Here is a 27,531-nt window from a genome sequence, read left to right on the forward strand (position 1 = left end):
TATGGTGAGTTATTATAGCATATTTCTAGAAGTCCCAAATGACTTATCCAATCAATCTGGTTTCCAAAGATATAACATTGCAAATAATCCTTCAAATGCCTATTCACCCTTTCTATTTGTTTATATGTCAAAAAGTGTTATTGCCATCATACTTGATTTAATACCCAATACCTTTCTGTGGGTGATAGGCTATGCTAAATCTTAACTTGGTGCAATATTACTCCATGAGAGTTTTTTAGAACTTACTAGTGAAAATCTTATCTCAATCTGAGATAATTTCTTCTGCCTTTCCCCGCACTCAAACTACTTGTTTGAAAAATAATTTAACCACACCTTTTGCATCCACTTCCATTATGGTGGGTATGAAATGTGCCATTTTAGAAAATTGATCCGCACCATGAATATCACATCAAACCCTTCACTTAGGGGGAGTTCTATAATGAAGTCCATCATAAAACATTTTTATAGACGATTTGGAATTAGGAGACTTTATAACAAGCCCCTACTAACCTTAGTCATGGCTTTGACTTATTGACATGTTAAACATATCTTTACATAGTTTTAAATATCTTTAACTATGTTTGGCCAGTGATACTTTCTTTTGAGTAAGCCCATCATCTTGGGACTTTGCCAAGGGGAAAAATAATACGAGGTTGAAGCCATTCTTAATGTATACAAAAGCAAATGATAAGGATAAAAGGTGAGGGAGTTTTATATAAAGTGGAAAGAATTTCCACCTTGCAAAGCAACATGGGAATCGAAGGAGAATCTAGTGAACAAACAAGATTTAATGGAGGAATTTTTGCAAGATAAAACCCTATGTATTTATCCAAAGTTTAATTAAAGTATTCATTTGTGAAATTGAGTAATATCACATGTTGGGACTTAAAGGCATGTTGAAGGTAAACTAATTAATATGGGTTTAACTAAATCAACCACATAATTCAATTTACAATCCCCGTATTGGCTGCTAGGTGAGAATTCATAAACATGGAGTTGTAGAGCTTAGAGATCAATGTTAAGGATTTCTCCTGGCTGGCTGCTTCTTCATGCTTGAATTAGGGGAGACAGACTAGCATTTTCCCATCTTGTAAAGAGTGAAAATTGAAATTAAAATTGTTAAGATGTCCTATATAATATAGATGCTAATGAGATATAGCACTTGTCATTGCAGCATATTTGAATCCATCTGTCTCATGTTTCTTATGAGGCATTGTGAGACTTTGCAAATATGGCATGCAATTTGTAAAAAATATAACTTTGATTTTACATCCACGTGGCAAATGTTTATTGGATAAACTTTTGATGCCTGACCATCTATGACATATGGGTCACGGATGGCAGAATGACTTGGGCTTGCAGTGGGCAAGCTCAAGTGCATCATGCACAAGTGATCAAACCGGCCTCAAGCTAGGAGGAGGACTAGTAGCAGCCCAAGAACCATAAGATTGTTGATGCCAAGGGCCAAGTATTGCAAGCATTGTGTCAGCTTGTGGATTGCAACAAGTTAGGCTTGATAGTGCATGATCAAGAGCTCAACAATCCATCCTTCCTGTGCCAGCTCCATGTCCTGGAGAGGGTCTTCAGGATCCACAGATGATGGCAATTGCCAAGATCTCAAGAGCATCATCTTCAAGCTTTAGTCATCATGAAGGCCAGGCATCAAGCTGCTCCACAGATAACTTGTGGCAGTCCAAGGAGGTTTTCCAGCCCCAGAACTTCCAGCTCTCCATGACCAAGCTCTAAGGGGATTTGTCTGCCATCCTTTTATCATATATCTGACTTGGGCATATGATAATTAGCTTGAACACCTGATGGCTTTCTGCTAGGAGTACTGTGACTCAATGTACCTTCACCTGCTCGAACCTCTCAGCTCTCATTTCTGGCAAGGCAATCCACGAACCATACAAGAAATCTACAAAATTTTGTCACTCAGCAAGATTCCAAGCTCTCATGTACTGTATTAGAAGCTAACTTTCACCATGATGTTTTTGGTGCCTGGACAACACGACCTGGTGTTTCCAATCAGTTGCAAGCAAAATCTTTCCTCTTTTAACTCTATTATAGATCCTTTTTGTGGAAGAAAAAAAATCTCACCAATAGCTTTTCCTTTGTTATCCAGCAAGAAAAGATGGTAGCATAATGTAGGTTTTAACACTAAAGTTATCCTTGCTAACTGACTAGTATCTTGATAAACCGTTAACTAGAAAAAGAAATTTAAACATAATTAACATATAAATTAGGGTTTATGATGAAGAAGAAGAAGAAGAGGGGCAACAAGAAGGCGCCAATCCCGGAATCCAGCTCGGATCAGGCGCAAGGAGTGGCGATGGCGGGAGAGGAGGAGGAGGAGGCGGTGAGCAAGGTAGTGGAATGGCCAGAGGATGGAGGATTGACGCGAGAATGGGTAATCGGCGTGGGCGAGACCCTGGCGGAGGCGGCCTCCATGCTGAGGCCGCAAGCACTGCGCCGGGTAGTGCCAGTCGCGGTCGCCGATTCGCTCATCGCCAGGGCTTCCAAGATCATGCACAAGGAGCCCAATTGCTTGCGCCTGGAGCCGCCACGGTCGAGCTCCAGTAGCATCGTCCTGGTGGGCGATTTGCACGGCCAGCTCCATGATTTGCTCCATCTCTTTGATCTGGCCGGCCTCCCCAACGAGGAACGAATGTTTGTGTTTAACGGGGACTATGTGGATCGAGGAGCGTGGGGATTCGAGACTTACTTTCTCCTCCTTGCTTGGAAGGTATGATATCGGTTTTTTTTTTACTTCTTTCTGGTGGTAGTGAAAGTTGGTATTGTTCTTCTTTTCTTCAGGTATTGCTACCTCACCGAGTGTTTCTTCTGCGAGGAAACCACGAGACAAAGTTCTGTACGAGCGTCTACGGCTTCGAGAAAGAGATCTCCGTCAAGTTTGGGGAGCATTCCAAGCATGTCTACCGCAAGCTCTTGGGATGTTTCGAGGGCCATCCTCTGGCGGCGGTGATAGCCGGCAAAGTTTTCATGGCACACGGTGGCTTGTTCCGGAGCTTGGAACCGGGGCCTTCTACGCGATCTTTCTTGGTGAGAGCTGCTGCCAAGCTCAAGCTGGGTGATCTGGAGGACCTTGCAAAGTCGAGAAGAGGCGTGCTGGATCCGTCGGCCGTGGGAAACAACGTGATACCGGGTGATATCTTGTGGTCCGATCCATCTCCAAACCCGGGGCTTGCGAGCAACGAAGGTCGAGGGATCGGGCTTGTTTTTGGACCGGATTGTACTCAGGAGTTTATGGACAAGCACAAGCTAAAGGTAAGGTGGTGTTTTGTGTCGTTTGCTCACGATCATTGGCATTGTTCGGCAGTGCAGCTTATAGTGAGATCTCACGAGGGGCCGGATGCGAGACAGAAGCGTCCTGAGATGGCAAGCATGGACAAAGGCTACACGATCGACCACGTTGTCAGGCTGGAAAGCTCATCACTCTGTTCAGTGCTCCCGACTATCCCCAGTTTCAGGTTGGCCTTCTTCATTTCGTGTTTTCTTTCTTCGTAAATGCAACGAAGTTTCGATTGTCAACGATGGCAGGCGACCGAAACTCGCTTTAACAACAAAGCAGCCTACATTGTTTTGGAACCACCGGATTTTTGCGAGCCCGACATTTGTGTTTTTGAGGCGGTCTTCCCGCGGCCACATGTAAGCAATTTCGTTTTGATACTTCCATCCACCGCTTTGGTTGCTATTCCGCAGGTTATGCCGTATTACGATCATGTTAATGTTATGGATTCAGACGACGAGCTGGATCTGCCAAAAGACGGATAAAAAAAAACTAGAAAAATGCCACGACTGCCACCTTTGAGGTCTTCGTGGGCGTTGGACTTTTATGCTCGTAGGAGTCAAGAAAATCATTCGTGACAATATATTTCCGAGCTAGAGCTGCAAGAGAGCTAGGAGAAAATGGCGAGTGATTTTGTTTTGGTTGTTGCGGCAGCACTATCGATCGCTGCTGTGCTATGGAAGCTATGGAAGAGTAGAATTAAATCGTCTCTTCTTCCCCCAGGTCCCATTGGGCTTCCACTGATCGGCCATCTCCACTTGCTCTTTGCAAATCCTCCACACACCGTGCTCCAGAGGCTGTCGGCTCGCCATGGACCGATCATGTCACTGCGATTCGGGCATGTGCCAGTGGTTGTCGTCTCCAGCCCAGCAGCCGCCAAGGAGTTCCTCAAGACCCACGACGCCGCCTTTGCGTCTCGCCCGCCGAGCGCCGCCGGGAGGATCATCGTCCACTACAACGCCGACATCGTTTTCGCCCCCTATGGCGACTCGTGGAGGCACTTGCGCAAGATCGCGACACTGGAACTCCTCACAGCTCGCCGGATTGACATGTTTCGGGGCGCGAGAATGGAAGAAGTAAGATCCATGTGCCGATCGCTACTAGTAGCGGACGATCGCGAGACGGGGATCGTGGATGTTCGTGGGCGACTGACGGCGCTCACCTTCAATCTCATCACTTTTATGCTCATGGGCAAGTGCTACTTTGGCAAGGACACGGAGAACGAGGAGGGGGCAAAAAAGTTTTTGGAGGTAATTGCAAGCATATTTGAGGTATGTGGAGACTTTCCACTTGGGGATTACTTCCCATGGCTTCCCAAGTTCTTGGATCCAACAGAACGTCGTATGCATTCCTTAGCTAAATCCTTTCATGAATTCCTTAGTGATAATATCACTGAACACGAGAACAAGAAAAACAACAGTGAAAAGAATAACATTGACAAAGATTTCTTGGACATCCTCCTCTCTCTGAGAGACAATGGTAACGAGCATCTACAAAACAAAAACATCATAAGTATCATGACGGTAAGAAAAAGAATTCGATCAATCAGTCTCATCACTTGAGATCTTTTTCTTGGCAGAACTTGGTCACAGCTGGAACCGACACCTCAGCAGTGACACTCGAGTGGGCGATGGCTGAGTCGATCAAAAACCCCACCATCGCTGCCAAAGCCCGAGAAGAAATCGAGCTAGTTCTCGGTGAGAAGTGGAGGACGAAGATGGTGGAAGAGCCTGATCTTTCACAGCTAACTTATCTCCAAGCCATCGTCAAGGAGACACTCCGGCTGCATCCTGCGGGACCGCTGCTGGTCCCCCACCAATCCACCGAGGCGGTTAGCAATGTAATGGGGTACCATGTACCGCGCGGCACGACGGTGCTCATCAACGCCTACACCATCGCCAGAGACTCTACCGCCTGGGGCGACGACGCGCTGCTCTTCCGGCCCGAGAGATTCCTTGGCACGGATCTGGACATCCGGGGCAGGGACTTCGAGGCGGTGCCGTTTGGATCGGGGCGGCGGCAATGCCCGGGAATGGCACTGGCGCTCACCACTGTCCATCTCACGCTCGCCAACCTCCTCCATGGATTCGAGTGGAGAGAGCCCAGCGGTGAGAGCATCGACACGAGCAAGGAGCAGTATGGATTGACGCTGCTCTTGGCAAAGAAGCTCCGACTAATCGCCACCCCACGGCTAGAACAAGGTACCTTAAAGCTCCGATCCAAAGAAAGCTTGGAAGAATAGCTTCCTTGATAAACCATGAATAAGAAAGAAACCACGAACTTTCAGCACTATCTCTCCAAATGAACACTGCTGGCCTCATCAGGAGCCTCTTTGCGAATGAGATTTTTGCATGGCATGGACATTTTTATAACAAATATAAAGATAATTTGTAAGTATTAAATATTCTGAAGAAATTGTTGAAGACTTGGAAAAGAATAGACTAAGAGTAGATTGTTGGATCTAATTTGATTTCCAAGTGTGATTGAAGCTCTTGTTAATGTTCAGCTTATCAGCAGCTTGACAACATCTACGTTATTGCTTGCAACGTGCATAGCTAGCAGGGGGTTGGCAAAATCTGCATCCTTGTTCTTCCTTGCAGCCCGCATAGATTGGAGCAAGGGATTGGACAGGTTTCACTCCGATGACAAGAAGTCCAAAAGCTTATTTTCATCTTCGCTTAGAAGCGTTGTGGTGCTCTCCAACAACAGCTTCCAGCAGTGTCCACATTCCTGAGCTCCACCCTGTGAAGCAGTAACGCACAAGCCCCAATAAATTTGATCCGTGCACCACATTCTTGCACCAAGCTTCCCCCGACCATATGCTTGAGAAACATCTCCAAGAAGCAGACAAGGCAGTCTAGCGGTACCTGGCCCCGTGCACACGCATCGTGCAGCTCCTTGAATATGCTATCAGCATCACTAGCCAATTCAAAGGCAATGTTCTTGAAGCCCCGCAGCGAGACAGTCATAAACCAGGTGCCAAACTCTAAAACTGATCTCCACTTGCTCTCAGATACCAAGTTTCTCCAATGCTGGCACATCCTCATCTCTGCTTGTGTTGTGGCTTGCAACTGGCCGTAGTCTGAAATGCTGGTGTAGAGATAACTGAGCTTCTTTTTACATTCAGGTGTGCATTGCCATGCCTCCAACGCCGTCGTAAACTCTATCATCTCAGCTTGGGGGAAGAAAGCCTTGGGAGGGCGTAGCTCTGGGAGAGGCTTCAATTCCATATCTTGCCTGTTCAGCCGCCGCTCCAGCACGCTTCCCTTCTGCAATCTATTTCCTACCAACTTTCTAGGATATCCCCTCCCAATACGCCAACACATCCAGCGACTGTTGGATTTGGATGGAATCCCCCTTGTTCTTCTTCAGTTCCTCCAAAGCTTTCTCGGCCATCATCAGATCTGTGGAGCATGTTCTATTTTCATAGCTTCGATCGTTAAAAGGTACTTTGTTCCAAACATTCGTTCCTCGTCGGGGAGGCCGGCCAGATCAAAGAGATGGAGCAAATCATGGAGCTGGCCGTGCAAATCGCCCACCAGGACGATGCTACTGGAGCTCGACCGTGGCGGCTCCAGGCGCAAGCAATTGGGCTCCTTGTGCATGATCTTGGAAGCCCTGGCGATGAGCGAATCGGCGACCGCGACTGGCACTACCTGGCGCAGTGCTTGCGTCCTCAGCATGGAGGCCGCCTCCGCCAGGGTCTCGCCCACGCCGATTACCCATTCTCGCGTCAATCCTCCATCCTCTGGCCATTCCACTACCTTGCTCACCACCTCCTCCTCTGCCGCCATCGCCACTCCTTGCGCCTGATCCGAGCTGGATTCCGGGACTGGCGCCTTTGTTGCCCCTCTTCTTCGACGGTGCTCATCAACGCCTATGCCATCGCCAGAGACTCTTCCGCCTGGGGTGACGATGCGCTGCTCTTCCGGCCCGAGAGATTCCTTGGCACGGATCTGGACATCCGGGGCAGGGACTTCGAGGCAGTGCCGTTTGGATCGGCGACAATGCCCGGGAATGGCACTGGCACTCACCACTGTCCATCTCACGCTCGCCAACCTCCTCCATGGATTCGAGTGGAGAGAGCCCAGCGGTGAGAGTATCGACACGAGCAACGAGCAATATGGATTGACGTTGCTCATGGCAAACAAGCTGCGATTGATCTCCACCCCTCGCCTTGTGTTTAACGGGGACTATGTGGATCGAGGAGTGTGGGGATTCGAGACTTACTTTCTCCTCCTTGCTTGGAAGGTATGATCTCAGAATCACGTTTTCTTTTTTACTTCTTTCTGGTGGTAGTGAAAGGTGCTACCTCACCGAGTTTTTCTTCTGCGAGGAAACCACGAGACAAAGTTCTGTACGAGCGTCTACGGCTTCGAGAAAGAGGTCTCCGTCAAGTTTGGGGAGCATTCCAAGCATTTCTACCGCAAGCTCTTGGGATGTTTCGAGGGCCATCCTCTGGCGGCGGTGATAGCCGGCAAAGTTTTCATGGCACACGGTGGCTTGTTCCGGAGCTTGGAACCGGGGCCTTCTACGCGATCTTTCTTGGTGAGAGCTGCTGCTAAGCTCAAGCTGGGTGATCTGGACGACCTTGCAAAGTCGAGAAGAGGCGTGCTGGATCCGTCGGCCGTGGGAAACAACGTGATACCGGGTGATATCTTGTGGTCCGATCCATCTCCAAACCCGGGGCTTGCGAGCAACGAAGGTCGAGGGATCGGGCTTGTTTTTGGACCGGATTGTACTCAGGAGTTTATGGACAAGCACAAGCTAAAGGTAAGGTGGTGTTTTGTGTCGTTTGCTCACGATCATTGGCATTGTTCGGCAGTGCAGCTTATAGTGAGATCTCACGAGGGGCCGGATGCGAGACAGAAGCGTCCTGAGATGGCAAGCATGGACAAAGGCTACACGATCGACCACGTTGTCAAGGCTGGAAAGCTCATCACTCTGTTCAGTGCTCCCGACTATCCCCAGTTTCAGGTTGGCCTTCTTCATTTCGTGTTTTCTTTCTTCGTAAATTCAACGAAGTTTCGATTGTCAACAATGGCAGGCGACCGAAACTCGCTTTAACAACAAAGCAGCCTACATTGTTTTGGAACCACCGGATTTTTGCGAGCTCGACATTTGTGTTTTTGAGGCGGTCCTCCCGCAGCCACATGTAAGCAATTTCAATTTGATACTTCCATCCACCGCTTTGGTTGCTTTTCCGCAGGTTATGCCATATTACGATCATGTTAATGTTACGGATTCAGACGACGAGCTAGATCTGCCAAAAGACGGATAAAAAAAATCTAGAAAAATGCCACGACTGCCACCTTTGAGGTCCTCGTGGGCGTTGGTCGTAGGAGTCAAGATCCTTCGTGACAATATATTTCGGAGTGAGAGCTGCAAGAGAGCTGCGACAAGGAGAAAATGGCGAGTGATTTTGTTTTGGTTGTGGCGGCAGCACTATCGATTACTGCTGTGCTATGGAAGCTATGGAAGAGTAGAATTAAATCGTCTCTTCTTCCTCCAGGTCCCATTGGGCTTCCACTGATCGGCCATCTCCACTTGCTCTTCCTCCGCATACCGTGCTCCAGAGGCTGTCGGCTCGCCATGGACCGATCATGTCGCTGCGATTCGGGCATGTGCCAGTGGTTGTCGCCTCCAGCCCAGCAGCCGCCAAGGAGTTCCTCAAGACCCACGACGCCGCCTTTGCGTCTCGCCCGCTGAGCGCCGCCGGGAGGATCATCGTCCACTACAACGCCGGCATCGTTTTCGCCCCCTATGGCGACTCGTGGCGGCACTTGCGCAAGATCGCGACGCTGGAACTCCTCACAGCTCGCCGGATTGACATGTTTCGGAGTGCGAGAATGGAAGAAGTAAGATCCATGTGCCGATCGCTACTAGTAGCAGATGATCGTGAGACAGGGATTGTGGATGTTCGTGGGCGAGTGACAGCGCTCACCTTCAATCTCATCACTTTCATGCTCATGGGCAAACGTTACTTTGGCAAGGACACTGAAAACGAGGAGGGGGCGAGAAAGTTTTTGGAAGTGATTGCGGGCACCTTTGAGGTATGTGGAGAGTTTCCAATCGGGGATTACTTCCCGTGGCTCCCCAAGTTTTTGGATCCGGCAGAACATCGTATGCATTCCCTGGCTAAATCCTTGCACGAGTTCCTCGGGGAAAACATCTCCGAGCACGAGAACAAGAGAAAGAACAACAAGAAGAATAACACTGACGAGGATTTCTTAGACATCCTCCTCTCTCTGAGAGACAATGGTGACAAGCATCTACAAAACGAAAACATCAGAAGTGTCATGACAGTAAGAAGAAGAGTTTATCAATTCGATCAATCAGTCTCATCACTTGAGATCTTTTTCTTGGCAGAACTTGGTCACGGCCGGAACCGACACCTCAGCAGTGACGCTCGAGTGGGCGATGGCCGAGTCAATCAAAAACCCCACCATCGCCGCCAAAGCCCGAGAAGAAATCGAGCTAGTTCTCGGTGAGAAGTGGAGGACGAAGATGGTGGAAGAGCCTGATCTTTCACAGCTAACTTATCTCCAAGCCATCGTCAAGGAGACACTCCGGCTGCATCCTGCGGGACCGCTGCTGGTCCCCCACCAATCCACCGAGGCGGTTAGCAATGTAATGGGGTACCATGTACCACGCGGCACGACGGTGCTCATCAATGCCTACGCCATCGCCAGAGACTCTACCGCCTGGGGTGACGACGCGCTGCTCTTCCGGCCAGAGAGATTCCTTGGCACGGATCTGGACATCCGGGGCAGGGACTTCGAGGCTGTGCCGTTTGGATCGGGGCGGCGACAATGCCCGGGAATGGCACTGGCACTCACCACTGTCCATCTCACGCTTGCCAACCTCCTCCATGGATTTGAGTGGAGAGAGCCCAGCGGTGAGAGCATCGACACGAGCAAGGAGCAGTATGAATTGACGCTGCTCTTGGCAAAGAAGCTGCGACTGATCGCCACCCCACGGCTAGAACAAGGTACCTTATAGCTCCGATCGAAAGAAAGCTTGGAAGAATAGCTTCCTTGATAAACCATGAATAAGAAAGAAACCACGAACTTTTGGCACAATTATTAAATATTCTGAAAAAATTGTTGAAAACTTGGAAAAGAATAGACTAAGAATTAATTTGATTTCCAAGTGTGATTGAAGCTCTTGTTAATGTTCAGCTTATCAGCAGCTTGACAACATCTATGTTAGTGCTTGCAACGTGCATAGCTAGTAGGGGGTTGGCAGAATCTGCATTCTTGTTCTTCCTTGCAGCCCGCATAGATTGGAGCAAGGGATTGGACAAGTTGCACTCCAATGACAAGAAATCCAAAAGCTTATCTTCATCTTCGCTTAGAAGCGTTGTGGTGCTCTCCAACAACAGCTTCCAGCAGGTGTCCACATTCCTGAGCTCGACTCCGTGAAGCAGTAACGCACAAGCCCCAATGAATTTGATCCGTGCACCACATTCTTGCACCAAGCTTCCCCCGACCATAAGCCTGAGAAACATCTCCAAGAAGCAGACAAGGCAGTCTGGCGGTACCTGGCCCCATGCACACGCATCGTGAAGCTCCTTGAATATTCTATCAGCATCACTAGCCAGTTCAAATGGAATGTTCTTGAAGCCCCGGAGCGAGACGGTCATAAACCAGGTGCCAAACTCTAAAACTGATCTCCACTTTCTCTCAGATACCAAGCTTCTCCAATGCTGGCACATCCTCATCTCCGGAATCCCCGTTTGTCTCCAAAGCTTTTTTAGCCATCATCAGATCTGATCCTTTAGGGTTTGGAGCATGTTTTATTTTTATAGCTGACTGCTTAATCGTTAAAAGGTACTTTGTTCCAGGCGAGGGGTGGAGATCAATCGCAGCTTGTTTGCCATGAGCAACGTCAATCCATACTGCTCCTTGCTCGTGTCGATGCTCTCACCGCTGGGTTCTCTCCACTCGAATCCATGGAGGAGGTTGGCAAGCGTGAGATGGACAGTGGTGAGCGCCAGTGCCATTCCCGGGCATTGTCGCCGCCCTGATCCAAACGGCACCGCCTCGAAGTCCCTGCCCCGGATGTCCAGATCCGTGCCAAGGAATCTCTCGGGCCGGAAGAGCAGCGCGTCGTCACCCCAGGCGGAAGTGTCTCTGGCGATGGCGTAGGCGTTGATGAGCACCGTCGTGCCGCGCGGTATGTGGTACCCCATGACGTTGCTAACCGGCTGCGTGGATTGGTGGGGGACGAGCAGTGGTACTGCCGGATGTAGCCGGAGTGTCTCCTTGACGATGGCCTGGAGATAAGTTAGCTGTGAGAGGTCGTGCTCTTCCACCATCTTCGTCATCCACTTCTCGCCAAGAACTAACTCGATCTCTTCTCGGGCTTTGGCGGCAATGGTGGGGTTTTTTATTGACTCGGCCATCGCCCACTCGAGCGTCACTGCTGAGGTTTCAGTTCCGGCCGCGACCAAGTTCTGCCAAAGAAAAAGATCGTGAGTGATGAGCTACTGATTGGTCGAATTGAGAAACTTTTCTTACGGTCATAACACTTATGATATTTTTGTTTTGTAGTCGCTCGTCGCCATTGTCTCTCAGGGAAAGGAGGATGTCCAAGAAATCATCTTCGGTGCTATTTTTCTCACTGTTATTTCTCTTGTTCTCGTGCTCGGAGATGTTGTCCATGAGGAACTCGTGCAAGGATTTAGCTAAGGAATGCATACGATGTTCTGCCGGATCCAAAAACTTGGGGAGCCACGGGAAGTAATCCCCAATTGGAAACTCTCCACAGACCTCAAATGTACCCGCAATCACATTCAGAAACTTTTTTGCCCCCTCATCGTTCTCTGCGTCCTTGCCAAAGTAGCGCTTGCCCATGAGCATGAAAGTGATGAGATTGAACGTGAGCGCTGACAGTCTCCCACGAACATCCACGATACCCGTCTCGCAATTGTTCACCCCTAGTAGCGATTGGCACATGGATCTTACCTCTTCCATTCTCGCGCCCTGAAACATGTCAATCCGGCGAGCTGTGAGGAGCTCCAGTGTCGCGATCTTGCGCAAGTGCCGCCACGAGTCGCCATAGGGGGCGAAAGCGATGTCAGCGTTGTAGTGGACGAAGATCCTCCCGACGGCGCTCAGTGGGCGAGATGCAAAGGCGGCATCGTGGGTCTTGAGGAACTCCTTGGCGGCTGCTGGGCTGGAGGCGACAACCACTGGAACATGCCCGAATCGCAGTGACATGATCGGTCCATGGCGAGCCGACAGCCTCTGGAGCACGGTGTGCGGAGGATTTGCAAAGAGCAAGTGGAGATGGCCGATCAGTGGAAGCCCAATGGGACCTGGGGGAAGAAGAGACGATTTAATTCTACTCTTCCATAGCTTCCATAGCACAGCAGCGATCAATAGTGCTGCCGCCACAACCAAAACAAAATCACTCCCCATTTCCTCTTCTCAGCTCTATCGCTCAGCTGAAGATATATTTGTTTCAGCATAAAAGTTGACAACTATAAAAGACACGAAAATGGATCTTTTCCTTTGGCTACGATGTCGGAATCCATGACAAATTGGAAAAGCCAAAAAAACGGTGGACTATCTACCATTTCCATGATAAAAAAATCCGATGGTTTCAAAGCAATATACACATTTTTGTGTTAACAATTGCATGTCATTGTTGACAGAGCCAATCTTTTTCCCAAAGTTATGGATCCAAATCACGAAATGAGCTTCTTGTAAGTCCTTGAATCATGTTCTTGCTCTTCATTAACTTTCTACTAAATCCCTAACGATCTAGCTCCGATCCAAAAATTTAAAGCTTGGAAGAATAATCGACGAAACTGCGAAACGATGCGCACTATCACTCCAAACCGAGGCTCGCCATCGCGAAAGTAACTGCGTGCCTCATGTACTCGGGGAAACGATCCGGGAAGATGTGAAGGCGAGGTTCCTTGGTAACCACGGCCAGTTCTGCTAAGAAAAAAATCATGAGTGATGATACTGATTGATAGAATTGAAAAACTTTTCTTCTTACTGTCATGACATTTATGATATTTTCGTTTCATAATCACTTGTTACCATTTTCTTTTAGAGAGAGGAGGATGTTCAAGAAATCTTTATCAATATTATTCTTCTCGTTGTTGTTTCTTTTGTTCTCGTGTTTGGCAATGTTGTCCCTAAGGAACTCATGCAAAGATTTAACTTAGGAATGCATATGATGTTCTGTCGGATACAACAATTTGGTAAGCCATGGGAAGTAATTCCCAACTAGAAACTTTTTACATATCTCAAACATACTTTTGATTGCCTTTAAGAACTTTTTTGCCTTCTCATCGTTTTCTACATCCTTACCATAGTAATGCTTGCCCATGAGCATGAAAGTGATGAAATTGACGTGAGTGCCATCACTCGCCCACGAACATCCACAATCCCCATCTCGTGATCACATGGATCTTACCTCGTCCATTCTCGCGCCCTGAAACATGTCAGTCTGGTGAAATGTGAGGAGCTCCAGCGTCGCAATCTTGCGCAAGTGGCGCCACGAGTCGCCATATGGCGAGCCGACAGCCTCTGGAGCACAGTGTGCGGAGGATTTGCAAAGAGCAAGTGGAGATGGCCCATCAGTGGAAGCCCAATGGGACCTGGGGGAAGAAGAGACGATTTAATTCTACTCTTCCATAGCTTCCATAGCACAGCAGCGATCGATAGTGCTGCCGCCACAACCAAAACAAAATCACTCGCTATTTCCTCTTTTCTCAGCTCCATCGCTCAGCTGAAGATATATTTGTTTCAGCATAAAATTTGACAACTATAAAAGACACGAAAATGGATCTTTTCCTTAGGCTGCGACGTTGGAATCCATGACAAACTGGAAAAGCTTTCTACCATTTCCATGATAAAAAATCCGATGGTTTCAAAACAATATACACTTTTTTGTGTTAACAATCGCCTATCATTGTTGACAGTAGAAACTTGGGTCAAGCCACAGACGCCTAAGCCCAACCCTCAGAGCCAATCTTTTCCCGAAGTTACGGATCCAAATCACGAAATGAATTTCTTGAATCATGATCTTGCTCTTCATTAATAGTCTCTTTTTTAAAGTTGAACTTTTTCATCTAATTCCCCTGAACAAGGTTCCGATCCAAAGATCTAAAGCTTGGAAGAATAATCGAAGAAACTGCGAAACTATGCGCACTATCACTCCAACCTGAGGCTCGCCATCGCGAAAGACACTGCGTACCGCATATACTCGGGGACACGATCCGGACGTAGCTCGTTCTGGAGGCTGTAAAGGCGAGGTTCCTTGGTAACCACGGCCACCTTGCACTTCACATAGCAAGCGCCAAGGCCAAGACGTCCTCCTGCTCCACGTAGGGACACATTGGCGAAGGCGGGGTCGTGTGACGGCCATCGCCCTTGGAGCACGAAACATCATAGTCGTTTAGCTTGAGCACTCGTTCATGGAAGACGATCATGTTGTCCGGCTTGACATCGCGATGGAGCACTCCTTTGCTGTGATCCTCTCCGTGGCCTCCAAGCCCGGGACGTGCTGCGCGGACAAGGACTCCCCGTGCCCTTCCAGCTCTGCGAACTTCTGCATGGAAATGGAAAACGCCCTGCGAACTTTCAAGGTCCACTGTCCCGTGATCGACGAGGCCCCGGGTGAATCCGCGTCTCGTTGCTAGCATCCTCCCGCAAGCACACCTTGACGACAGCCCCCTTCCTTCTCCTCAAGAGAACAAGCGACTTGTGGCCGTGAGCCAGGAAAGAGAGCTCAGAGGCGTGGATCTCTTTTTACGGGGATGATCCCACCAAGCGCACAATCGAAGGTGGCAGTCCAAACAGTCGCTGGATCTTTTCCACGTAAGAAACCAGCGAGCGAAACCCGGCCGTGGGCTCCGCTGGAAGAACGTCGCTCAGGGTGACACTCCCTTGCTCGCACGCATCCAGCCACCTCAGTTTCATGAGCATGAAATCCTCCTCCTTGGACAATTGATCCGGCACTGGAAGAAACGATGGTGTTACTTGCACGGTGTTGGTTTCACGCCAGAGCTTGACGACGAAGAACCTGTCCATGCGCGAGAACAGGCAGCCGATACGAGCACTGCCCATCGTCCGGTCGATTCCCTGGCGTAGAGCAGTGATATTCAACACGTTTCCATGAGGATCTCAGTGGCTATCCTCAAATCCCATTGATCTTAATCCATGCTGGCCAAGCGAGGCGGACTCGAGCATCGCCAACACGCTGGGATAGTATAAGTCCCCCCCAGGCCTGATCTTGGCAAGCCTGAGCTCTCGCAGTTCTTCCAGATTGAGCTCTCGCAAAAGATCCAACTTAGCTCGCGATGGATTGCGAGCAAATGTTTGCCAATAGGATCTGTGGCACAGCATCGCTGGGCAGCAAATTGGTGAGCTCTCCCCACACTCGCCTTGCGCGATCCACATCCCGGTGGATCTGGCAGCCAGCCAGCAGCGCCGTCCAGGCCACCGAGTTCGCGCTCGCGATCCCGCCCGACCCAACCAGGTCCTGCGCCCGGACTAGATCCCCTGCCCGCCCCAGCGCCTGGATCATCGACGAGAGATGCTCCTCCCTGGCCGTGATCCCAAAGTCCGGGAGCATTCCCATCCCCAGCCGCAATCCCTCGCCCACCATCCCGACGTGATTGCAAGCTGCCAGGACGTGCGTGAGGCACACATCGTCGGGATCCAGCCCCTCCGCGCAGAGCATCCGGAAGAGATGGATCGCGCTCCTCGTCCGCGACTGGATCGCGATCATCGACGTCCACGACACGAGGTCGCGCTCTGGCATGCGATCGAACACCCTGCCCGCATCGCCAATCTCTCCATTCACCGCCAGCGCCTCGAGCAGCACCGTCCACGCCGCCATCGCGTGCTCGGGCATGGCGTGGAACGCGATCTTCGCCAGATCCAGATGCCCCAGATGGGCGAATCCAATCACCATAGCCGTGCTGGTCGCGGCATTCCACTCGGGCATGGATTCCAGCACCCCACCCGCGAGCTCCATTTGGCCGCGCTGGGAATATGCCTGGAGCATCGCGGTAGAGCACACGATATCGTGCTCGGGCATGGAATCGAACACGCGCGCTGCCCGGTTGAGCTGCCCGCTCGTGGCATACATTTGGAGCATGCCCGTCCAGGATACCAGGCTCCACTCGGGCATGGCGTCGAATATGCCGCTCGCGTCTTCGAGCATATGCCCGGGCATAGTATATGCCTCGAGCATCGCGTTCCACGAGACTGTGGTGCGTTGCGGCATCCGGTCGAAGATCCGCCGCGCATCGCCGGGATGCCCGCCGTGGGCATAGGCTTGAATCATTGCCGTCCATCCTACAACGTTGCGTTGCGGCATCTTGTCAAACATGGCCTTCGCATCGGCAAGATGCCCAGCCAGGGAATATGCCTGGAGCATCGCGGTGTAGGAGACGACGTTCCTCTCCGGCATGGAATCGAAGAGGGCTTTGGCGCCGGCGAGTTCTTCGCTCCTCGCGAACGCCGTGATCATCGTGTTGAAAGCGAAGAGATCCGGCTCGGGCATTCGATCGAAGGTGGATTTGGCTAGACCAAGATGCCCGCTCAAGGCATATGCGCGTAGCATCGCGGTCCAAGCGCAAACATCCGGCTCCACGGCGCTCTCTAGCGCTCTTCGTGCCTCCTCCAGGCTCCCAAATCGGCCATACATTCTCACCAGCGAATTCCAATCCACTGGATTCCCACTCGCGACCATCTTCCTGTGGATCTCGCGCCCTGTGGAGAGATCCACGCATCGCTGGAGCTGGCCCTGGAAGGAGACGGATTCCATCATCGCCGACGCCATTCTTCCTCTTCTTCTTCCTCTTGCATCATTCTAAGCAAGATCTAGCTGAGCAGTGAGATCCCATTCTTGCGGAGAGTGTCCGTGATGACCTTGATGTGGCTATGGAACTTGGGCGCCTTCTCCGCGATCTCGGCCTCCATGTTAAACCTCGCCCTGAGCATCTGCTTCTTCCTCATCCTCTCCGCCAGGGTGAATCCAACCAGCTCCGCCGCCTGGAGGCTGTTCGTCTTGGGCATCCGATCGCGCAGCGCCGCCTCCACCGACGACGCCTCGGCGTGCTGCGTCGTCTTGCGATTCCCCACAAACGCGATGATGTACTTGTTGTGGAAGCGCAGCCGCAAGAACTGCAAGATCGCCATAGCCGCCAAGAACCCTAAACCCCTCCTATCCATCCAATCTGTCCTGTCAGTAGAGCGTGATGCCATTCTGGCTGAGCGCGACCGCGATGGTGGTGATGTAGTCGTGGTACCTGGGATCCTTGTCCGCGAACTCGCGCTTCATGTCAAACTTGGCCTTGTGGAGGCATTTGGCCTTCATCCTCTCCGCCAGCGCCCTGCCAACGAGCTCCGCCGAATCCAAGCTCATCCGCTGCCTCTTCTTGTCCTGGAGGAGCGATTCGCTGCTCGTCGCCATCACCACCTTGCGCACTCGCGCGCTGCTGATGAACGCCGCCATGTAGTAGCGCTCGAAGCGCAGCCTGAGATGATAGCACACCATTGTTCCACCACTTTGTGAGAAAGAAAAACCTTCGCCCTTTTCTACCCAAGATCTAAGAAGATCTAAAGAAGATCTAAGAGAAGATCTGAGAACACTGCCCAAGAACTAGACGAGAGAAGGAACTTCTGAGCGCAGCATAGCAAGAATGATAGATACAAAGCTATACAAAAATTCCCAGCCCAGCCCAGGCCCCCCTTATTGCGTTGTCACACACCTCAATCGCGGAGAATACATACCAGGGAGTGGAGTGAAATCGATCGATCCGCGCGTCAGCTCTTCGTTTTCGAGTGCTTGACGAGCCACTCGATGACTACTTCGATGTTGGTGGAGTTCTTGCACGAGATCATGTAGCAAGAAACCTCCCTGTCCGCCAGAGATTGCAAGCTCCTGCGAGAGAAACAAGCCGTAAGAACAATCGTCTAGAAAAAGAGAAACTTTGCTGCTTGCTTACTCACATTTGATCGATCAACGCCTGCTTGGAGAGATGATCCGGCTTATCAATCTTGTTACCGAGAACTAGCACTGGTACTCCGGCTAGCGATGGCTTTCCCAGTAGATCATGGAGCTCGTCCCTGGAAATCGCGACGTTCTCTCTATCAGAAGCATCCACAACGTAGCTGGAAAACCAAAGAATTTTTTTTTTTTCGTGCGTTCGTTAGTCGTCGCAAGTTGGCGGCTCGAGAAGTTCTTACACGATAGCTGAAACTCCGCGGCAATAGCGCTCCCACATACTCCGGAAGCGTGGTTGTCCGCCCAGATCCCACAGCTTGATCGTCACATTGCCTTTGGTCACTTTTCTCATGTTGAATCCCACCTGCGAGAGAGAGATCCTCAGGTCAGGCATGGAGGAGACAAGGATGGATCGATCGAGAGAATTCCTACCGTTGGAATCATGTCCTCGTTGAATCCACCAGTCTGCGATGGAGGAGCTAGAAAAGATCAGCCAAGAAAGACTCTCTGCGCATTCGCGAATTTTCCATACCGCAATCACATTCACCAGCGACGTCTTGCCAGCGTTTTGGAGTCCAATCAGCGACAGCTCCATTTCTTGCGTGAAGAACAAACTAAGAGAGAGCGAGAGACAGAGAGCTCAATCACCAGAGCTGGGAAGAAATCCATGGATGATTCGTGCTCTTACCTGCGAAGCCAATTGAGGAAGGCGTCCCACAGCCCCATCGCCGCGCCTGCCAAATGCCCTACCAGACTACACCATGCGCGCAAAAACCTAGTATCCCTAATTTGCCTCTCTCTTTTCACTTGTGAAAGGTCACATTTCATCGTCCACCATAGCCTCAAGCTCCACTCAACCACGGCCGTGGATCTCGCCAGTGCCGTACGCCATTCCGTACCACAGCTGTCCTCCAGCGCAGCGCAATGTGCTGGAACAGCGGTGAACGTCCGATTCTCCGCCATCCAACGGGCGCGCTTTCTTTGTTTTTGATTCTTCTAAGCCTTGGAGCGCTTGTTCTTGCTGCCGCTACGTTGGTGATCCTCCCTTCCTCTTCCTCTTTTGTTTGATCGCGGGTTCCCCATCTTGTTCTTGGAGCCTCTACGTTGATGATCCTCCCTTTCTCTTTCTCGTTTGTTTGATCGTGGTTTCCCCATCGCGAACTTCCCCATCTTTGGGAACTGGTTAACCTTTGCTCGTCCAACTTTGAATCCGCGCTTAAATCCACGCTTTTGCGCTGCTCCGGTCGTAAAGTCTGGCACAAAAAGCCAGAAAAACTCCATCAGAAACAAGGAACTTGTCGCAACAAAGTAAAGTTTCGTTTACCTTCGCCAGGTTCTTCACCGACTTCCTGGCGATAATAATCGGCATCGTCGTCCTCTTCCTCCTCCTCGTGTTGTTCCTCACCATCCATGTCCACGTCCATATCATCGACTGGCTCCTCCTTTTTCTTGTTCTTCTTCTTGTTTTCTTCTCTCAAAAGCCTGACAGGCAGATCAGAGAGCTGAGCCAAAGAGAAAAAAAGAGGAACAACGCTCACTCTTTCCGTCGAACGTTCGCTTCCTGTTCTGCCTTTCTTTGCTTCCGTAATGCCTCCCGCTTCTCGAAAGTTTCTTTCAGTTCTGCTACTTCTTCCGCGGTTTTTTTAACTGAAAAGAAACAAAAAACAGCTCGTCGTCAGCAAGCTGCTTCCATACACAGTGCATGCAAACATACCATACTCGTGGAACATGACCGCTCCTGAACAAAGCCCCTCCTCGACTTTCACGAGCTGCAGCGTCATTCTAGGCCCGATCTCATGGAGCTTGACAGCACTCTGTTGTGATGCCGGATTTCCTCGTCCATAATCTTGTGGCAGCGTCACCCTTGAGGATTCATTCTCAGCTTCGCTCTCAGAACCATATCCGGATCTACGAACAAGAAGAAAAGGCCGTGAGAAACAATGACACTGTTGCTTGGCTAGAGAGGCATACTTGGTAACAAACTCGCTCACGTCGTTGAGCGTCCTGAGATCTGGAATTTTGGTTCGTTGGACAAGCTTACGAATTCCACGAGAAACCCCGACGGGCTGTGCGCTGATCGCATAGTGGCGAAAGTCGATCACCTTTGTGTCTTTGTCATAGTTCAAGAGGAGAACCCTTTGACAAAGCGAAAGTTTCACCTGAAAATCAACTGTAAATCGACGTTAGCTTGTGATGCAGCTCTACCTTTTTCACATCGATAACTGGGAAAATGTTTTGGAACATAATTGTCACAAGCTTCAAGTGAGCTTCAGCAGGATTGAATCCGTTAAGAACAACCTGAGCAGAAGGACGAGTCATAACGATCGTCTTTGCAAAAAACAAGTTTTTTTTTACCAAAGGTGGATTTTTGAAGATTGATGGTGGTGCTCGGTACCTCAGAAGAGCACGAGCAACGTCCGCGGCCAGGCAGAAATCATGAACCTTGAAGGTCATGGTCGGGCCGTGAGGACTTCGGACAACTTTCATGTAAGGAGCGTTTTTCGTGTTGGACAGGATCACAAAATGCGAAACACCCAAAGGACCAGCGACGTGAACAAAGTCCTTAAGCGTGTTCTTCCCAGATTCCTAAAGAGAGAGGTCACTCGCATTTCCTCTAGAAAATCTGCCCGGACTTACCTTGAGATGCAATGCAGTGTGAGGAAGCATCAGCTTGCGCAAATCCTGCTCCAAATTCCGGAGAAGCACCGGCAATTTCCCTCTGCCAATGACAAAGCTCCTGGGAATCTTCTCGCCCGTCTCATGGCTCGGCGCTAACTCCTTGTGCGTGTGCTTCTTCCTCTGCAAGAACAAGCAATGAATCGATCCAGAAGAACGAAAATCCAAGACGCACCCTTCGCGTGTGTCCCATTGAAGAACCCTAGCCTAGGGTTTTACGGCACCCAAGAATATTCTATTTGGTGTAAGAAAATGGCATATTCACAGAGCTTTGATAGCATATTCACATAAATGAGAGCTTGAGAAGGATTGCCAGGGTTGCGCCCGCCGCGATGTTTAATACATTGACAATGTCGTTGTTTAGCTACAAGGAAAATGGTACTTTGGTTAGAACGAATAGTAAGAAAAAATTCGTGGATTTACCCATTCGAATCCAGGCTTGCCTTGTAACGTAGCTCCCAGATAGCTCTCGAAAAAATTGGCTACTTGCGAAGATATCACACAGATCACCGCTCCGGAAAAATCCACCTAGCGGAAGAACACGATCGAAGATCACGATCAAGCGATCTGGAAACGATTTATCCAAACCTCATGCAAGCTCCAAGCAGCGGACGCTAGGAGGATCGAAGCAACGAGTCCAGCGGCAGTGCCTTCCAAACTCACTGCTCCCTCGGTTCCTCGCGGAACGATCGAAAAGTTCGTCACGAGGTACCTGAAAATGAGAAAGATGATCACGACAAAGAAGAACTCGAAAGAACTCGCTCACGTTGTCTTGCCGTAAGCTTTGCCGATCTCGCTGGAGATGGTGTCGCTGAGCTTGGTGGAGAAGCTGGCGACGAAGGCGAGCTTCCAGAGCGGGAGGAAATCGCTTCCACCGATCCCAGAGGCGGCGGCCAGCGCGCACACAATGCCGGCGCTCCCAGATCCCCACACGCTCGCTGGCCCGCGCTTGCCACTCCGCTTCTCCGCGATCCCCTCGGCCTCCTTTTGCTTGATCTTCACCTTGGTCGCTCCAGTTCCCTGCAAGAACGAAGAAATCTCTCGAAACTTTTCCCCCAAGAAATCTGGCGATGGATCGAGAGACTCACCAGGCAAAAGTAGATCGCGGCGACGAGCAAGCCTTGTCCGCCAAACGCCCTCCACAGCACCAATCCCAGGATGTAAGCATTGCCGACGCCCGGCCAGGTAAGGCCAGCCCTAAGCAGCGGGAATCCCAGCGCGAAGATCACACCATTGGCGACCATGGCAGCTCCCCACGACGCCGGATCCTCGGAGAATGCCCAGCGCACCACTTCGATCGCGCTCCTGGCCTCCTCCATACTCGCCCTCACGCTTACCGTCGATCTCCTCCTCGATCTCCTGAATCTAGGCTGCGAGGAGCTAGATCTGTGCGAGATCTTGCTGCCGCATTGCGATGGAACCAGGCATAGCGGAGGCCACCGCGCCACGCTCATCGCCTGCCCTAAATCCATGAGGGCAATCCATCGATCGATCCATCATGGGCGCCCCGCGATGAATCGCCAGCAATGGCTGGATCGCATCAAGGCCTCGAGCAGGAGCGCGCCGCGATGCGGCGAGATCTTGAGCCTGCTGATCCAGGAGCAAGAGCAAGAGAAGCAAGATTTGCCCGTGTGGAACAAGCTGATCGAGACGCTTGGGCGATTGGGGAGCATCACGCAGGCGAGGCGCGCATTCGATGCCATTGCCGCCAAGGATGCCTTCTCGTGGGTGATCATGCTCTCGGTCTACTCGCGGAATGGGCAAGTGGAAGAGGCCAGGAAGATCTTCGACGCCATGCCCGGCAAGAACACCGTGGCTCTCAATGCGATGCTGGCGGCGTATGCCAGGAATGGTCTCGTTGGGGACGCTAAGAAGTTCTTCGATTCCTCCATTTCTAATGGGAACCTCATCGCCTGGAACACTCTTCTCGCGGCATATGCCCAAAACGGGCATCTGGATCGAGCAAAGACGATCTTTGATTCCATGCCCACGCATGATCTTTGCTCCGGCACTGCGATGGTGGATGCCTTTGGGGAGATTGGCCTCCTGGGCAATGCTAGAAGAGTGTTTGATGGAATGAAGTTTCGAGATCTCGTGACTTGGAATGCTATGATCTCTGCGCTTGCCCGGAATGGGCATTTCGAGGAGTGTCGAGAGCTGTTTGATAAGCTTCCTTTGCAGAGCTTGGTATCTTTCACTGCCATGCTGGGAACTTTTGCGCAACAAGGTGATTTGGAGCTTGCAAAGATTCTTTTCGACGAAATGCCCGAATGGGATCTTGTGTCGTGGAACGCCATGATTTCACTGTATGCCCAAAGCGGGCATTTTGACAGAGCAAAGGAGATGTTTGATCTGATGCCCAAGAGGGATGTTTTCACCTGGACGGCAATGCTTGTCGCTACAATCAGTTCTCAGGGCTTGCGAGAGGCAAAGCTTTTGTTTGATCGAATGCCAGAGAGAAGTATCGTCTCCTCGACTGCGCTTCTTGCCGCTTATGCCCAGAGAGGGCATCTCCAAGAATCCAGAGACCTATACCGCGCGATGCCCGAGAAAGACCTCTATTCCGCCACTGCAATGCTGGGCGTTCTCGCGCAGCTCAGCCTGATCGGAGAGGCGCAAGAGATTTACGAGAGCATGCCCGAGTGTGATCTCATCTCATCCACAGCAATGCTGGTTGCGAATTCCACCCAATCTGTGGATTCCGCGAAAGCAATGCTAGAATCCCTGCCGGACAAGCTCGATCCTACCGCCTGGAACGCAATCATCTCCGCCCTAGCCCACAGCGCGCACGGGCTGGAAGAAGCCCGGGCGCTGTTCGACTCCATGCCCCAACGAGATGGCGCCTCGTGGAGCGCGATGCTAGAGGCATATGCCCGGCATGGGTATCTTTCCCTGGCGCGGGAGATATTCCAGGGCATCCCACAGCGCGACGACTTCGCGTGGAACTCGATGCTGGCGGCATATTCCCGGAACGGGTATCTTGCCGAGGCATATGCGGTGTTCGATTCCATGCCCCGCCAGGACTTCGTCGCGTGGAGCTCGATGCTCGCGGCATATTCCTTGAATGGGCATCCTTTGCAGGCATTGGACGTTTTCGACGAGATGAAGGCCAGCGAGTTTCCCGACGAGGTGTGCTTCGTGCTCGTGCTACTTTCGTGTAGCCATGCCGGGAAAGTCTACGACAGCGGCAGGAACTTCGTGTCGATGGCTATGGATTTCGGGATCCAGCCGACAAGGCAGCACTACTGCTGCATGGTCGACTCGCTCGCTCGATCCGGATTCGTGCGAGAGGCTCGGGAGCTTGTCGGGAGCATGCCATTTGTTCCAGACTCGGTGGAGTGGACGGCGCTGCTGGGGAGTTGCAAGAGCCACGAAGAACACCGGGATGGAGCTCTGGCGGCCAAGTCGGCGCTTAACTCGGCTCCGGGAGACTCGTCTTCGTATCTGCTGCTTGCGAGCTTTGTGTGATCACGACGAACGAGGCTAGATCATCTGCACCGAGGAAAAAGAAAAGTCACTGCTATACAAAACAAGACCCACCACTGTACACCAAGAATCGCCCAGCTGTGGAGCTATGGAGGATGCTGTTGTCGCCAAACACGTCGGTTACCTGGTCTAGTGGGAAACTCGAAAGCCGGTCTGGTTAGCTGAGTCATCTGTAAGGTGTCCTCCGCAAAGACCACGTCTGGCTTCGGTGGTGGCCGGCTCCGACAAGGCTGTTCCAACGTTGTGGTAGCGGTCGTGGTGGCTCTCACATTTTCGGCGGCCTGTTCTTCAGGAACTTCCAACGTTCGAAGCCACGCAAGGCACTCCTGGTCTCGCTGCGATCGAATTTCCAGCATCCGTTGCTTGTTCTTGCCCATTGAGTTGAAGTAGCTCCTGGAGCTTGTGCTCGTCTCGTTGCTTCTAAGTTTCTGCCGCCTGTCGCCCAAGCTTGTGCTTGGCCGCTTGTCGTTGTAGCTCTGGACGGTGACTTCCATCTCTTCTGTGACTGTTTCCAGCTTTCTGGATTCGTTCTTCACACGATGGATCTCTCGGTCTGATGATGGAGCAGCGGCAGGAGATCCTGCTGGTGGTGAAGCTTGTGGAGCTGTTGCTGCCGCTGCCGCTACCACCACGGAAGGAGCTATTGTTGCTGTCGCAACTGGAGGAGCTACCGCTGGTGGTGGTGCTGCTGCTGCTACTGTTGCCACTGGTGCTGGTGGCGGTGCTGCTGCTGCTGCTTCTGCCGCTAGTGCTGGTGGTGGTGGTGGTCCTGTAGCTGAAGGAAAACTTTCAGTTGGCTGACGCAAACTCGCAGGCAGTGAAGCCTCGGAAATGAAAGCCAGACGCGACGGTGGTCTTGAATAAGGTTCTGGTGACGGTGAACCTCTAGTCTTCTTTTTCGATGCCTTCGAAGACTTCGAAGACTTCTTGGAGGACTTTGAGGACTTGGACGACTTGGACGCTACCTCCGGCGGCACTGGAACGACAGTATTTGGTTTGGGCTTGTCACATACATCCGGGGCCGAGAGCTTTCCAAGGTTGAGTTTTGGCACCACCGGGCTGGCGCTCCGGCATCTTGGAACCGCTGCTGGCTTGGCTGAGTGAGAAGATGTCTGGCACCCTTGATCCACCGCGACCTGAGTAACCGCGTCACCAGCACCTTGACTTCTATACACAACGTTGTAGTAAGGATCATCTGCTCCTCCACCTCTCAGCTTAAGTCCAGGTATAGGAACACCTTTTCTAGCGAGTTCCATCAGCTGCTTCTCCGTCCTTGTTATTAATGCTGACAAAGTGAGCGTTCTCCTTTCTACCTTCTCCTTGCTGGCTTTCTCCATATCGACCAGTTTTTCGAGGCGGCTCTTGTGCTCCATAATTCTGTCATAAAGCCTGGTCATTTCTTTTGCCTCTTGCGTTGCCGATTCTGCCGCCTGCTTGCTTGCATCCATGTCCTCGTTGGCTTTCGTGACAGAGCCTTGTAGAGCCTACAGAATCAAGGACTTTACACTCCTAAAGACAGGAAGGTCGAATACCTGGATGGAGGCATGAAGCCGCTCGTTTGCAAGTTCGAGTATCTTGTTCTTGTCTTTCATGTAATTGATCTCCTTGTTTTCTTTGCTCAGTCGTTGCTGTGACTTCTTGAGATGCTTGATTACCTCCTGCAATCTTCCCATTTCCCCGGCAAAGACATCTCTTTCAATTTGGATCTCCTGAAACGAGAACAGCAATTTCTAAAGAGTTAAATTAATAAACCTGAAGCTGAAAAGCTCACTGACTTTTGAATTGGTCACGCGTAAGTCTCGTTCAAGCTGGTATATCTCGTCCTCCTGCGAGCTACAGAGAGCTTCAAACTTTGCCATCTTCAATCTAAGGCCTACAGAGATTATAAAAAGTAAATGCTGAATGCTTGGAACAATTCAGTTGTAGAACGTACCCTGAACAATAGCACGCAACCTCGTTGGAGCACCAGTCCGAGGACCCTTTATCCCCAGCTTCTCCAAACTATCCACGTTTTTCTCCAATCTCCTGTAATACAGAATGTCCACTGAAACCAATAAAGCCTTGAATCACCAACAAGGAAAATAGAACGCTTCTAGCAAAGAGAAAATAGAGCACCTGTTTTGAAGCCTCAGCCTGGACGCGTACACCTTTTGCTTCTTGATGAGAGCGTTTCGATCGTTTATCGCTTGAGAGAGCTTCATTATCTCCTCGTAAAGAGACTCCATGTCGCGTTCCTTGAGGATTTTCATCTTTGGCAGCGGACAAGGCGCGATGAAGGGCGTGGGAGGCCTTGAGGCGCCTCCCCTGGATATCCCACTTTGCGGTGTTCTAGCCCTGGTACCCAAACTTCCGGCGGTCACAGGCCTTGGAGGCATGTCTTCGATTTCCCCAGGACCCCATTCCTGGAAAACAAAATCATCTTCTTCATCGTCGTCCTCAATGCTGGACGACCACACTGGACTGGTGCTCGTTGGCCTCGCCATGGCGAAAACACCCGCTTTAGATCAATCGATTCCCCACATGCCTGTCTTGTTCCGATCGCTGGCAGAATCCTCTTTCACGGCCATCGATTCCTCACTACGATATTTCGATCGATTCCACATTCCTGGATCCCCAGACACTAGGTCTACGCCCACGCCCTAGACCTCCGCCAGCTGGATCGAGCCTGAGCTGGAACAAACGAATGGGATTACCTTCGCAGCTTCGCGACCGCGATCGATCGCCATCCTCGCCGCCAACGAAGAACACAGCGCCGCCCGCCACGCTTCCAACGCAGCGCCAAAGTTAGGAGGTTAGAACTCCCGCGTATTTAACCGCATTCTACACAATTCAAATCTGGCCGCACGATGGCCGCGACCAACGGTCAAGATTGTTCGAATTCTTGATCTTTGATTAACACAACCAAACTTAAAATCCTACCAGCAAGGCGTCTATGTCGGCAGGCATCTCCAAAAGATGCCTGTATATACTGTCAGCATGGCCGGATCGCTATTAGATTATTCGCGTCCGTGTTCCTTGCTTGATATAAAGAATTTCATAAATTTCTTCTATTGGGCACGCAAATTTGAATTTGAATGGATGAG

At 50.9% G+C, this 27,531-nt stretch overlaps 8 protein-coding genes and 3 pseudogenes across 9 annotated transcripts; 5 read left to right on the forward strand and 6 right to left on the reverse strand.

Annotated features, from left to right (window-relative positions):
- The first annotated feature begins 2,264 nt into the window (after positions 1 to 2,264).
- LOC9639418 lies at positions 2,265 to 3,896 on the forward strand (annotated as a pseudogene).
- A 9-nt stretch (positions 3,897 to 3,905) lies between these two features.
- Positions 3,906 to 5,665, forward strand: LOC112342759 (cytochrome P450 71A1-like). Its single transcript, XM_024665055.1, has 2 exons — positions 3,906 to 4,830; positions 4,887 to 5,665. Exons 1-2 carry the CDS (start codon positions 3,928 to 3,930, stop codon positions 5,547 to 5,549), a joined length of 1,566 nt encoding a protein of 521 aa, XP_024520823.1. The 5' UTR covers positions 3,906 to 3,927; the 3' UTR covers positions 5,550 to 5,665.
- Positions 5,666 to 7,447: 1,782 nt separating this feature from the next.
- LOC9639419 lies at positions 7,448 to 8,629 on the forward strand (annotated as a pseudogene).
- Positions 8,630 to 8,634: 5 nt separating this feature from the next.
- LOC9639420 lies at positions 8,635 to 10,372 on the forward strand (annotated as a pseudogene).
- A 672-nt stretch (positions 10,373 to 11,044) lies between these two features.
- Positions 11,045 to 12,784, reverse strand: LOC9639447 (cytochrome P450 71A1). The gene is made up of 2 exons (XM_024665091.1): positions 11,830 to 12,784; positions 11,045 to 11,765 (listed from the first exon to the last, which is right to left on the reverse strand). Exons 1-2 carry the CDS (start codon positions 12,730 to 12,732, stop codon positions 11,133 to 11,135), a joined length of 1,536 nt encoding a protein of 511 aa, XP_024520859.1. The 5' UTR covers positions 12,733 to 12,784; the 3' UTR covers positions 11,045 to 11,132.
- A 2,294-nt stretch (positions 12,785 to 15,078) lies between these two features.
- On the reverse strand, positions 15,079 to 17,119 carry LOC112342765 (pentatricopeptide repeat-containing protein At4g02750-like). The gene is made up of 2 exons (XM_024665064.1): positions 15,653 to 17,119; positions 15,079 to 15,411 (listed from the first exon to the last, which is right to left on the reverse strand). Exons 1-2 carry the CDS (start codon positions 17,117 to 17,119, stop codon positions 15,079 to 15,081), a joined length of 1,800 nt encoding a protein of 599 aa, XP_024520832.1.
- A 2-nt stretch (positions 17,120 to 17,121) lies between these two features.
- Positions 17,122 to 19,281, reverse strand: LOC9639449 (ADP-ribosylation factor-like protein 8b). Of its 2 annotated transcripts, XM_024665035.1 has the most exons (7): positions 18,975 to 19,281; positions 18,819 to 18,900; positions 18,719 to 18,751; positions 18,529 to 18,650; positions 18,292 to 18,453; positions 18,073 to 18,223; positions 17,122 to 17,816 (listed from the first exon to the last, which is right to left on the reverse strand). In XM_024665035.1, exons 1-6 carry the CDS (start codon positions 19,247 to 19,249, stop codon positions 18,106 to 18,108), a joined length of 792 nt encoding a protein of 263 aa, XP_024520803.1. In that variant the 5' UTR covers positions 19,250 to 19,281; the 3' UTR covers positions 17,122 to 17,816; positions 18,073 to 18,105. The 2 variants fall into 2 exon arrangements, with proteins under 2 accessions (XP_024520803.1, XP_002991335.2); XM_002991289.2 differs by lacking the exon at positions 17,122 to 17,816 and having other exon boundaries at positions 17,945 to 18,223.
- On the reverse strand, positions 19,230 to 21,199 carry LOC9639450 (peter Pan-like protein). Its single transcript, XM_024665034.1, has 9 exons — positions 21,138 to 21,199; positions 20,924 to 21,085; positions 20,642 to 20,872; positions 20,492 to 20,584; positions 20,258 to 20,445; positions 20,001 to 20,194; positions 19,825 to 19,933; positions 19,611 to 19,768; positions 19,230 to 19,539 (listed from the first exon to the last, which is right to left on the reverse strand). The coding sequence occupies exons 1-9, from the start codon at positions 21,153 to 21,155 to the stop codon at positions 19,283 to 19,285; spliced, it is 1,410 nt and encodes a 469-aa protein (XP_024520802.1). The 5' UTR covers positions 21,156 to 21,199; the 3' UTR covers positions 19,230 to 19,282.
- Positions 21,200 to 21,520: 321 nt separating this feature from the next.
- LOC9639451 (protein VTE6, chloroplastic) lies at positions 21,521 to 22,206 on the reverse strand. The gene is made up of 3 exons (XM_024665065.1): positions 22,111 to 22,206; positions 21,729 to 21,982; positions 21,521 to 21,674 (listed from the first exon to the last, which is right to left on the reverse strand). Exons 1-3 carry the CDS (start codon positions 22,204 to 22,206, stop codon positions 21,521 to 21,523), a joined length of 504 nt encoding a protein of 167 aa, XP_024520833.1.
- Positions 22,205 to 24,430, forward strand: LOC112342766 (pentatricopeptide repeat-containing protein At4g02750-like). The gene has a single exon (XM_024665066.1). It carries the CDS (start codon positions 22,205 to 22,207, stop codon positions 24,428 to 24,430), a length of 2,226 nt encoding a protein of 741 aa, XP_024520834.1.
- An 88-nt stretch (positions 24,431 to 24,518) lies between these two features.
- On the reverse strand, positions 24,519 to 26,255 carry LOC9639452 (transcriptional regulatory protein AlgP). Its single transcript, XM_024665033.1, has 2 exons — positions 25,981 to 26,255; positions 24,519 to 25,932 (listed from the first exon to the last, which is right to left on the reverse strand). The coding sequence occupies exons 1-2, from the start codon at positions 26,119 to 26,121 to the stop codon at positions 24,535 to 24,537; spliced, it is 1,539 nt and encodes a 512-aa protein (XP_024520801.1). The 5' UTR covers positions 26,122 to 26,255; the 3' UTR covers positions 24,519 to 24,534.
- Positions 26,256 to 27,531: the final 1,276 nt, after the last annotated feature.

Source organism: Selaginella moellendorffii, unplaced genomic scaffold (assembly GCF_000143415.4).
Source record: "Selaginella moellendorffii unplaced genomic scaffold, v1.0 SELMOscaffold_118, whole genome shotgun sequence".
Lineage (NCBI taxonomy): Eukaryota > Viridiplantae > Streptophyta > Lycopodiopsida > Selaginellales > Selaginellaceae > Selaginella > Selaginella moellendorffii.

Coding starts and splice junctions, on each gene's coding strand:
- LOC9639452 (XM_024665033.1), bottom strand. CDS start 26,121: ATGGGAAGATTGCAGGAGGTAATCAAGCATCTCAAGAAGTCACAGCAA. Junction 25,933..25,980: donor GGCTTCATGCCTCCATCCAG/GTATTCGACCTT, acceptor TTGATTCTGTAG/GCTCTACAAGGCTCTGTCAC.
- LOC9639450 (XM_024665034.1), bottom strand. Junction 20,585..20,641: donor TCTTCAAAAATCCACCTTTG/GTAAAAAAAAAC, acceptor CCTTCTGCTCAG/GTTGTTCTTAACGGATTCAA. Junction 20,446..20,491: donor CAGTTATCGATGTGAAAAAG/GTAGAGCTGCAT, acceptor GTTGATTTTCAG/GTGAAACTTTCGCTTTGTCA.
- LOC112342765 (XM_024665064.1), bottom strand. CDS start 17,119: ATGGCGTCGGCGATGATGGAATCCGTCTCCTTCCAGGGCCAGCTCCAG. Junction 15,412..15,652: donor CTGTGCCACAGATCCTATTG/GCAAACATTTGC, acceptor GCTCTACGCCAG/GGAATCGACCGGACGATGGG.
- LOC112342759 (XM_024665055.1), top strand. CDS start 3,928: ATGGCGAGTGATTTTGTTTTGGTTGTTGCGGCAGCACTATCGATCGCT. Junction 4,831..4,886: donor ACATCATAAGTATCATGACG/GTAAGAAAAAGA, acceptor TTTTCTTGGCAG/AACTTGGTCACAGCTGGAAC.
- LOC9639447 (XM_024665091.1), bottom strand. CDS start 12,732: ATGGGGAGTGATTTTGTTTTGGTTGTGGCGGCAGCACTATTGATCGCT. Junction 11,766..11,829: donor ATATCATAAGTGTTATGACC/GTAAGAAAAGTT, acceptor TTTCTTTGGCAG/AACTTGGTCGCGGCCGGAAC.
- LOC9639451 (XM_024665065.1), bottom strand. CDS start 22,206: ATGGTCGCCAATGGTGTGATCTTCGCGCTGGGATTCCCGCTGCTTAGG. Junction 21,983..22,110: donor ATGCTTACATCCTGGGATTG/GTGCTGTGGAGG, acceptor TCGTTCTTGCAG/GGAACTGGAGCGACCAAGGT. Junction 21,675..21,728: donor AAAGCTTACGGCAAGACAAC/GTGAGCGAGTTC, acceptor TCTCATTTTCAG/GTACCTCGTGACGAACTTTT.
- LOC9639449 (XM_024665035.1), bottom strand. CDS start 19,249: ATGGCGGAGAATCGGACGTTCACCGCTGTTCCAGCACATTGCGCTGCG. Junction 18,752..18,818: donor CGCTGGTGAATGTGATTGCG/GTATGGAAAATT, acceptor CCTCCATCGCAG/ACTGGTGGATTCAACGAGGA. Junction 18,454..18,528: donor CGCGGAGTTTCAGCTATCGT/GTAAGAACTTCT, acceptor TTGGTTTTCCAG/CTACGTTGTGGATGCTTCTG.
- LOC112342766 (XM_024665066.1), top strand. CDS start 22,205: ATGGCAGCTCCCCACGACGCCGGATCCTCGGAGAATGCCCAGCGCACC.